Raw genomic sequence first — 11,032 nt, 5'->3', positions numbered from 1 at the left:
GCAGCATCCTTTCTGGAATACGTTATTTATTTCAATGCTATTTATGTCCACAAACCGGCAGGCAGAATTTCATTTTCCTAATGACGTGGTTGCTTCTTCAAATGATGTGGTAGCATCTTAGGTTCTCTTCATGCATGCGTGACTAAAGAGGGAGTGGAGGAGTGGGCCTCCTTTGATCTCGGGTATTTGGTGAGTCATACTTTTGTATTATCTTGAACATTTCCATAATGAAGGCTAAGCCAAGGGAAGCAATGAGGGCCTGTGGAACCCTGGTGCAGGGCCTCTCTAGGGGCTGGATTTTGGTCCTGCCCTCCTCATCTGGGGTCTGCTCTGGGCGCCACTGTGTTCCAGGGGGTCCTTCAGGGTACTTCTTTCCTGAAGCTAGGGAAACCCATTATCTGTCCTGGATCCAACTCCTGGGTTGGCTGTCCTTTTTCCAGGAATCCTCTACAGTCTTGTGATGGCTCCTCTCCCATTCTCCTTGGCGGCGTGGATTTATATATGTGCATATTTAATGTACTATCGTTAGAGTGGAGTGTCTGGAGGGAGGGGAGGAACCTCACCCACCTGCTGTCTTCTTGCGGGAAATTCTATAAAAGATATTTTTAAAGCGCTTTGTAGAACGGCGCTGAACATTCTTTATGGTTTCCTGGCTGGATGTTGAGGATCTGCTGTATTTGAAACATTGAGATTCAGCCAGTTACTGCTATGAGGCACCATGGTGGGTGATGGGCTCCCTTTCCTGGCCATGCCGATGCGTGGAGAGGTGGGCTCTTTGGCTAGAGCCATAGGCAGGCTGTTGTACCCACCTCTGTGAGGAGTGGGCCCCAGCTGTCACATGTCAGCAAGAGGAGGTTGGGAGATCTAGACCATGCTGGTGGGTCTTCGCTGACACCTAGCATCTCCTGTGGAGCCATACCTGCTCAAGTCTGTTTGACAAGGTCTCTTCTGCTGTGATTCCTACTCCTAGGACAAAGGTCAGCTGGCAGGCAGCAGAACTTTTCACACTAGGGCTGTTTTTGTTTTAGATAGGATTTCTTGTCTATCAAAAGCTGGCTCTGAATTTGCTATACAGTAGGGGCTGTCGTTGAGCCCCTGACCCTCCTGACAGGTACTTTGCTTTATAGGGTGTCAGGGATAGATAGGACCCAGGGTCTCCTGAAAGTCGGCATCCTATTTGAACTGCAGGTCCGTGGGTTGTTACAGACCTCACAGCCAGCGGGGAGCTTGGGCACCTTGCATTCTTACATAGCCAGCCTCTTTCTTCTGTCTGCGTGTTTGAAAGGACTTTTTCTTTTTTAACGTCATGACAGGAGATGCAGGATCACAGTAAGGGACCCAGCCTTGGCTTTGCCTGACACAGCAGTCATTTTCTAAGATCCTACTTACTGTGCACCTGAAGACAGGTATCTAGGAGCCAAGGTGTCACTCTTGCACTGGGTGGGCGCTCTCTGGGGCTATTAGAAGGCGTTGGCGGGAAGGCAGCCAGTCCATCTAAGCTCTGCATCCACCACTGGGGAGAACCCGTGAGCCTCCAACCTGGTAGGAGACTCCATCGTGTTGATAGTACACTAAGGGCTCTGGGTTGAGGGTATCCCAAGAGCTGAGAGGAGTCATGGGGGTTGCAGGGAAGAGGATGAGAAGTAACCCCAGCTATTCCTGAGGCTGAGGCTGGAGGATTATGAGTTCAAGACCAGCATGGGCAATATAGTGAGACCCTGTTTCAATATAAAAGCAAACACAGGGCTAGAGGCATGGCTCGGAAGTTCAATACCTGCCTAGAATCCCTCAGTGAAAGGTTGGAGCACGACTCAGTGGTAGAGAGCTGTCAAGCTCATCTGTCAAGCCCTGGGATGCATTGTTACCACTTCAAAAAAATGATTAAACAGAGCAAAACAGCAACAAAACAAACAAACGAGCAAAAACAAATCAGGAAAAAAAAAATAAAACCCTTTTAAACTCATTTCTAGAAAGTTTCATTTAACATTTCCAGTTGATGGAGGATGGGAGGTGAAGCCATGTGTTGCACAGTGACCACGCCCCTTTCTAAGAATTGTGAAGGACAGCTTGCTATTCTGTTCTACCAGGAAGACTCCTGGCTGAGCTATCTGTGCCTGCCCCTGGAGGGGAGCCATTCAAGGTGCTAAAAGGGCTTTGGGTGGGGCTGTTGAGAGAAAGCTGTGAGTCCAGAATGGGTGGGGAGGAGTTTTGATGGTTAGAAGGCCAACCTTCTCTGCCCTTCACGTCTCCCTGTGGAATTGGGGTTCATGGTGAGCATCTCCCACAGTTGGGACCTCTCTCTGGAGGTTCAGGGGAGGGTGACCACTATTGAGATCATGGTGGGGCTGTCATACACAAAGAAGGACAGACTGAAGTCTGTGCAGGCACTGGCTTCCTGGGCCTCCCTGTGCTACCTGGGGGTGGGGGTAGAGGGTACAGCTCTCTAATACCTCTCTGCTTTTCCTAAGCCAGCACTGAGTCTCTGAGGAAGCCTTAGTACTGTGGAGGTCATGACTCTGAGAATAGTCACCACAGGTCTGTGGTCCTCCCAAGGGTCTGGGGAGGGTCCTTCTTGCCACCTATGCCTCTAGTGGCCCACAGTAGAGCTTGTAGGTGTGTTGTTCCAATCTCTACCTCCATCTTCTTGTGGTCTCTCCTGTGTCTCAGTATCTTACAGATTTTACAGATGCATTCCCATTTGGGGAGGGGGGTTATCTATGATCTTGTTTAATTCCATCCTTAGACACATTTTGGTGGAGAAATGTCTTTTCCTGGTGAGGTTTGAGGTGGACATGAATTTAGAGAGGGAAGACCACTTGGCTTGTGACAGTATGTCACTGTAGTTTAAGTAATGATGGAACACAGACCTCAGAATGGGACTTGGGGTCACATAGAGCTCTAAGCATGCCTGGATTCCAGAAGAGCAAGGGCGATGGCCCTGGGGCAGAGCAGCCATCAGAGGGAGCAATGAACCCTCATATGGTAGGAGCTGAGTAAGGCACTACAGATAGGTCCTGTTGTCTGTGGGCTGACAACTGTGGTACAGGGTGGGTAGAGCCCCGCACTGGGTGTTAGATACTCAGTGGTGGCTTCAGAATATGAGAGGTTAGCATCAGGATCGGGCTCATAAACACACCTTTTCAAAACAGAGATGTAGGGTCTGGGGTGAGGAGACACTGCTGGCAGAGTTACCCAGTTGTGAGCAAGGGAACGTGGAGATGCCCAGGGCCTGGCAGGAGAGGCACCATTGCCTGGAGGGATGGTAGACAGATAGAGCTAACCATATAGCTGGCCTTGGTTTTCACCCAGGAGATGTAAGAGAGGAGACATCAATGGTATCTGAGGGAGGAGGGTCCTCCAGGGATGATGATGATGAGGAGGAGACTGTGGGGTGAACTGCAAGTCCCTTGCTTCACTCTGAAGACCCTGGAGACCCTGTCTCTATGTACACGACTCTCAGGCTAGGCAGGCTGTGACAGTTGCTTTCTGGTATGGTGTTGTCTCTTCTTATCTTGGAGGTACCAGGGCTGTGGACATGCTAAGCCAGCAGTCTAACAGAACTGTGGCCCTCACTGGGGGAGTCTAAACCCAAATCCTACCATACCTAGCCCCTCTCACTGGGGGATTCTGGGCAGGGGCTCTACCACTGAACCACACCCCAGTCCCTCCCTGGAGGATTCTAGGCAGGGGCTCTATCACTGAGCCACGCCCCCAGCCCCTCACTGGGGGATTCTAGGCAGGGGCTCTACCACTAAGCCACGCCCCCAGCCCCTCCCTGGGGGATTCTAGGCAGGGGCTCTACCATTAAGCCACGCCCCCAGCCCCCTCCCTGGGGCATTCTAGGCAGGGGCTCTACCACTGAGCCACGCCCCCAGCTCCTCACTGGGGGAGTCTAGGCAGGGGCTCTACCACTGAGCCACGCCCCCAGCCCCTCCCTGGGGGAGTCTAGGCAGGGGCTCTACCACTGAACTACATCCCTGCTCTTCTGACTTTTGAGACAAGGGTCTCACCTTCAGGCTGGCCTTGAATTTTCTGATCCTTCTGCCTCAGTCTCCTGAGTAGTCAGGGTGACAGGTCTCCCATCAGACTCAGGAGACAGCCAATTTCTCATTTTCCTTTTTTTTTCTCTCTCACAGGAGGAAAACAGGCAGATCCTGGCTCGGCAGAAGTCAAACTCCCAGTGTGATTCCCACGATGAGGAGATCTCCCCAACACCTCCAAACCCTGTGGTCAAGGCGCGTCGCCGGCGCGGTGGTGTGAGTGCTGAAGTCTACACTGAAGAAGATGCTGTCTCCTACGTGAGGAAGGTAAAGAGCCCCAGCATGTGTCCACCCACACCCAGATGTCCCTGTCAGTCCTGGGGATTCGATTCCCTACCTGGCCAGAGCATGGGGGTCACATGGAATATGAGACTTAGCTATGGGTGGGATTACTGTCACCATAGACTCTGGCACTATGAGACAAACACTGTTTAATGTGGCTCAAATGCAGCTACCTATAGTTCTGGGACTTGAACAGGCTTGGGGAGAAGAGCGATGGGGTTCTTCAGGGCAGCACAGGCTGTGATTCTGTCCTGCTTCATGCCTTCTAGTCTCTACTAAGGGCACTAAGCTATGAAACCTGTACTCTATCCTTACACCTCAATAACCCAGCCACTTGCACATGCCTGGTCTACACATCTATCCATAGGATGCTTCGGGGATTCCACACAGGAACCTGGGAGGCACAGCTCAGCCTGATGCACCGTCTTAGCCATTTTTATGTGTGCAGCTAGGTGGCGTTGGTCATTCAGAGTTGTGCAGCCACCACCCATATGGTATCAGCCTATGCAATGTTTCTCATCTTGAAAAACAAAAACATAGCAGCTTCTAAATCCCAACTGCTGCCTTCTTCTGGATTTCATGCCATGTGAGGAGATGTTCAAAACTAAGATTGGCATTATGGTAAAGTCACTTAGGAAGCTGCTGGGTATGGTAAGGCAGGCCCGTGATCCAGGCCAGCCTGGGCTACATAGCAAGATCAAAACTAACTCCTCAGAGTCCTTCCCTTCTGTGGTCCTTCCCTAGTCCTTCCCTTCCCTCTCCATCCCTAGAGCTCTGGTTTACCTTTGTACGGAGCTTCAGACAGTTCCCAAGTGAGGGGCTGCATGGCGAACATGCGTGTGAAGCACAGTGTCAAGGGAAGACAACTGTGAGACACGTGATAGGTCAGAGGAGACCCAAGTGGTAGGACACTGAATGTCACCTGATAATGTCCTGGGACAGGAGATCATACAGGAAAGCTAAAGGGATCACATTAAAACATGGATGGCACTTATTCATCATGGATCCAGTAGGGCTCTCAAAGCTCAATGGGTAAGGGCCCTAGCACAGTGTAGAGTGTTTGCAGAGAATCCCCCAGTGAGGGCCTGGGGTGTGGCTCAGTGGTAGAGCCCCTGCCTAGAATCCCCCAGGGAGTGCTCTACCACTGAGCCACACTCCAGCCTTCTAATCTTTCAACAACTGCTTATCATCTTTCTACAAATTCAATGAGAGAGAAAAAAAATGACAACAGGTTCTATCTGTTTTCTGGCACTTTCTAGGTGGCTCTGAAGCTCCAAAGACCCACAGGCCCCAAACAATTCCAAGCTCTCCACTAGACGGTGCCTAAGCCTCTTTGTGGAGTACTCCAGCTTTCTTGATTTTTATTTATTTATTTTTTAAAATGTCTAAAGGTGAGCTGGCAAGATGGCTCAGCAGGTAAACATGCTCGCTACCAAACCTAAGGACTTGAACTGGGCACCTAGAACTTATTTAGTGGAAAGCAAGAACTTCCTGTAGGTTGATCTCTGACCTCTGTCTGAACACCATGCTACACGAATCCTACCTCAATCAATCAATCAATGTAATTTAAAGAATTAACTTAAAGTGTACATAGCATTTCCTACTGTTTTTTTATAGCATGCCCTGATACTAGTACTGTGAGGACAGCAGGACAGTGGCTCCAGGGTGGATGGTTTCTTTATTTCTATCAGTAGCTTGGGGAGCTAGCTCTGTCTGCAGGGCTAAAAGGTCTGAGCCTCATCTCTCCCACAGGTCATTCCCAAGGACTATAAGACCATGACCGCGCTGGCCAAGGCCATTTCCAAGAACGTGCTCTTTTCTCACCTGGACGACAACGAGAGAAGGTAGGCACTAGGGCTTACAAGCCTGCTCCTGGCTGAAGCCTGTGGGGAGTCAGGGGGATGCTGGCTTTTCTGTCTGTGGGCTCACAAGTAATCCACAATACAGACCTGTGTATCCCCCTGGACCAGTGCAGGAGCTGTGTCCCTAGTCCTCAGGGAGAGCTGAGTCACCTCTCTCAGCTATGGGGTCTAGAGTCACAGCTTCCAAATGCTGAAGCTTGTAGAAAGGCAGAGTAAAGGACTGCCTTTCGCACTGATTGTGTGGCTGAATGTTCCCACATCTTTCATATGCTCGGGGAAGAGAAACCTGCGAGGCACGAAGGGTCCAGCACTCTTTGGGAAGTTCTTTGTATAAAATAATTAGAAAAACCAGCAAGTTTTATCTGGGTGTGTTGGTGTATGACTGTAACCTTAATCCTCAGGAGGCTGAGGCAGGGGGATTGCTGCGAGTTCAAGGCAATCTAGAGCTACATAAGCAAGCCCTGTCTCAAGATGGTTTTGATGGATAAAGTGCTTGTTGTTGTAAGTTTCATATAAACCAGGCATGGTGGTGGACACACACTTCAAGTGTAATCACAACACTTGAAGGTAGAGGCAGGGGGATCGAAAGTTCAAGGGATAGTTTCAGCTGCACAGCTAGTCCAAAGTCTTTCTGGATGACATGAGACATATATATATATATATATATATATATATATATATATATATATATATATATATATATATATATGTGTGTGTGTGTGTGTGTGTGTGTGTATACATGTACATATATATATATACATATATATATATATATATTTGTTTTGTTTTGTTTTTTCGAGACTGGGTTTCTCTGTATAGCCCTGGCTGTCCTGGAACTCACTTTGTAGACCAGGCTGTCCTCGAACTCAGAAATCCACCTGCCTCTGCTTCCCAAGTGCTGGGATTAAAGGCGTGTGCCACCACCACCCGGCTTCCTATATATTTTTAAAGAAGTAATTTACTTATTTCATTCGCATTGGTGTTTTATCTTCATGTATGCCTGAGGGTGTCAGATCTTGGAGTTACAGTTGTGAGCTGCCACGTGGGTGCTGGGAATTGAACCCAGGTCCTTTTGAAGAGCAGTCAGTGCTTCGACCGCTGAATCACCTTTTCAGCCCCATATGGTTTTGTCTACTTCACCCAACATAGGGTTCTTCGCTAGCATTTGAATGTGAAATGCTCCCTCCAAATTCATGTATGCCAACTTTGATTTGCATACTTTATTTATTTATGCATTTACTTATGTATGTATTTATTTGTGTGTGTGTGTGTGTGCATGTGTGTGTGTGTGTGTGTGCATATGCACACACATTATGCACGTTTGTGTAAGAGTACAGCTTTCAGGAATTGTTTCTTTCCTTCCACTGTGTGAGTCCTGGGAACTGAACTCACATTACCAGGCATGGCAGCAGGGTCACCTTTACTGCTGAACTGTCTTGCCAGTCCTCATGTATTTGAACTCTTGATCTTCAGCTGGTGTTGTTATTGTGGAACTTTGTAGAAGCTATGCGACCTGAGGCATGATTGTCTGAGGTAGGTCTCTGAGGGTGGGCTTTTGGAGTTTATATAGCTTCATCCCATTTCTGGTTCATGTTCTCTGCTTCCTGATCTATCAACATGTAAACATATTTACCATACGCTCCCACCAGCGTGCCTAGATCTTCCCAGGTCACTCTGCCTTCCTTGCCTTTGACTGGGAGATAGAATGAACAGCTTCTGCCTTAAGTTGCTTCTGTCAGGGATTCGATAGTGGTGACTAGAAAAACAACCAGTGCGGTCCTGCCCTGGTTTGGGGGGTACTCATGAGCCAATATTGGGACCTGAGAATCCTCTTCATATGCACAGAAGGACAGAAGATGTGATTACCTTGATGTGCTGAGATTCCTTCCCTTGGGAGATGTAAACACCATCTAACCCCTAGTGACAACTGGGCTGTGGTGGCATACACCTTTAATCCCAGCACTCAGGAGTCAGAGGCAGGTTGATCTCTGTGAGTTCAAGGCTAGCCTGATCTACAGATCGAGTTCTAGGACAGTCACGGCTACACAGAGAAACCCTGCCTTAAAAAACAAAATAAGGGCTGGAGAGATGGCTCAGCAGTTAAGACCACTGACTGCTCTTCCCCAGAGGTCCTGAGTTCAAGTCCCAGCAACCACAACCATCTGTAATGGGATCTGATGCCCTCTTCTGGTGTGTCTGAAGACAGCTACGGTGTACTCATATACATAAGATAGTTAATTTTAAAAACAAAACAAAACAAGTTCCAGTGACAAAGTTCAGTGCTACCAAAGCTTCTCTGAGGATTCAGTGAGTTTATTGGGCTATGGAGCCCCTTCAGTCAACCTTCTCTATTCTATCATTCCCCAATAACCCGGCCATCACACAACGAGGGCAGACCACATACAGGTGGCCAGGAGGAACAACTGGAACCTCAAATGAGGGTTCAGCAACTCTCACCATTCTCTTTCTCAAAGGGACATTATCAGTCCACAGGCAAGATTATGACAGACACTTGCAAACAGATACAGACAAGGTGAATGTGATGGTGTGTATATGCTCGACCCAGGGAGTGGCACTATTAGAAGGTATGGCCCTGTTGGAGTAGGTGTGTCACTGTGGGTGTGGACTTTTAGACCTTCATCCTAGCTGCCTGGAAGTATTCTGCTAGCAGCCTTCATATGAAGGTGTAGAACTCTCAGCTTTTCCTGCACCATACCTGCCGAGATGCTGCCATGTTCCCTCCTTGACGATAATGGACTGAACCTCTGAGCCTATAATCCAGCCCCAATTAAATGTTGTCCTTGTAAGAGTTGCCTTGGTCATGGTGTCTGTTCATAGCAGTAAAACCCTAAGACAGTGATGAATGTGGTGCCTGTTAGGCTCTGAGCACTGCTTTTTGCCATACTTGAGGATATGGGTGGGCATGGCCTTGGATTTTCTAGGTGACTCTAAATGGCTTGTGTGCCCCTGTGAGGAGGAGGTGAGGGACGATTGGCATGCATGCAGGGTCTAGCTGCCATAGAGGTGGGTGGAGATGAATGCTGTGGTGGCCAGACAGGGACACCCAGACAGGGACACCCAGACAGACAGGGACACCCAGACAGGGAACCCGGCATCACAGGAAATGGAGAAGCAGGAAGGGCCTCTCCTAGAGCTTTGAAGGGAGGCAGTTTAGATGTTTTGGTTCCACGTCTTGATTCTGAGTTCTTGAAAATGTTGAGAAAAGCAATTCTTGCTTCTGGTGCTAGTTCATGGTAATTGGCCAAGGCGGTCACAGGATTCCCTTGTCCAGCTGGGAGCAGTGTTTTCTTTGGGGGAAACAGCTCTGGCTGGTCACCAGGGCAAAGCAGTTGACTGAAGGATTGTACCTCTCTGTGTGTTTATGTATGTGTGTTTGCATGTGTGTGTGCCCACATGCGTGTGCATGCGTGTGTACCAGGGGTTAACTGTGGGGGTCACGCCTCCCATCCATCTTGTGTTTTGAAGCCCAGTCTCTACTGAACCTGGAACTTGCTCATTAGGGTATGCTGGCTGCCTGGCCAGCGAGTCCCAGGGATGCATCTGGCTCTCCCTCCCGCATTCACTGTCATTACAAGCTTCTTACTTACGAGCTAGGGATTGAATTCTGGACTTCATGTTTGCGAGAGGCAAGCTCTTTACTGACAGCATCATCTCTCCAGGTTTGTACCTGGTTTTAACCTGAGTTTATGCATCCGTTTACAGTGTTCTTTGAGATTTGACTTTGAATGAATGTGGTGGCATTCATATGGTTAAGACCTTTCAACAGGTGCAGAGAGAGGGGTTCAGGTGATAGATAACTGTCTGAAGACTATCCCGGGACTCCTGCTTGACTCTGGATGGGTCTTCAGGGCACCTCTATGGCTCCCTTCTGTTCCTTAGATAGAAAGTCACCTATCCTATGGTGGATTGCCACATAGACAGGCTGTCTCCTCCCCCTCCTCTTCTTCTTTCTCTTCTCCTTTTTTTCTTCTTTTTGTGTATGTATAGGGGCATATTCTTATGCATGTGCAAGTACATGTGTGAGCATGCCTATGTGGGTGTGTGCCTGTAAAGGTCAAAGGGCAGTTTAGGGTATCATCCTCAGGCACTATCTACCTTGTTTTTCTAAGACAGGATCTTTCATTGGTCTAAAACTCACCAGGCAGTCTAAGCTGGACAGCCAGGGAGCCCGAGGGTCCATTCTGTCTGCCTCCACAGGACTAATTACAAGTGTGTAATTAAATTTAAATTTCATTTTTATTATTTTAGAATTTCACACGTGGGTATCCTACAGTTACATCACTTAGACCCCCCTCTTTCCTCCTCCAACTCCTCCCTTCCCTAGTGCCCTCTAGGATTGATGAGTGCCTCTTCTGTATTTATCTTACACATGTGCGTGTGCACATGCGCATGTGAACACACACACACACACACACTTACAGTCCATTTAGCATTGCTCATAGGTACATACGTTTAGGGCTGTCCATGTGGGATTGGATAATGTTGCGGCCTGCCCACAGTCCACAACATGAACGGTTCAACTGAGAATGGCAGTTCGAGCTGAAAAGAGAGGAATCTAGACGGGGCGGAAGAATGAATGGAGCTAAGACAAGATCCTGATCAAAGCTCAATTTTACTATTTCCAGACACTCAGTTATAAAGGAAGGGGGAGGGAACCCAATATCCCGCCAAGTAACTCAGGGTCCAGTAGCAGGACGAACACGTGTGTGCCTCCAGGCAGCAAAGGCAGGGTCCAGCAGTAGGCGTGGCAGAACGAATGAGCAGGAAGCTCCACCCTTGAGCAAGCAGGTTCCAGGCTGGGGGAAGGGAGGCCACAGGATAACCTAT

At 48.7% G+C, this 11,032-nt stretch overlaps 1 protein-coding gene across 2 annotated transcripts in view; it reads left to right on the top strand.

Annotated features, from left to right (window-relative positions):
• The window catches only part of Prkar1b (protein kinase cAMP-dependent type I regulatory subunit beta), a 115,283-nt gene that overhangs the window by 18,438 nt on the left and 85,813 nt on the right, over window positions 1-11,032 (top strand). For both annotated transcript variants that reach the window (XM_029477559.2, XM_021162955.3), the window contains exons 3-4: window positions 4,137-4,307; window positions 6,075-6,166. In XM_029477559.2, the coding sequence (XP_029333419.1) occupies window positions 4,137-4,307; window positions 6,075-6,166 (263 nt within the window). The remainder of the gene's footprint in view (window positions 1-4,136; window positions 4,308-6,074; window positions 6,167-11,032) is intronic.

The sequence above is a fragment of the Mus caroli genome, unplaced genomic scaffold, assembly GCF_978045245.1.
Source record: "Mus caroli unplaced genomic scaffold, Mus_caroli_1 scaffold_4, whole genome shotgun sequence".
Taxonomy (NCBI): domain Eukaryota; kingdom Metazoa; phylum Chordata; class Mammalia; order Rodentia; family Muridae; genus Mus; species Mus caroli.
This window is presented reverse-complemented; position numbering and strand designations above follow the sequence as displayed.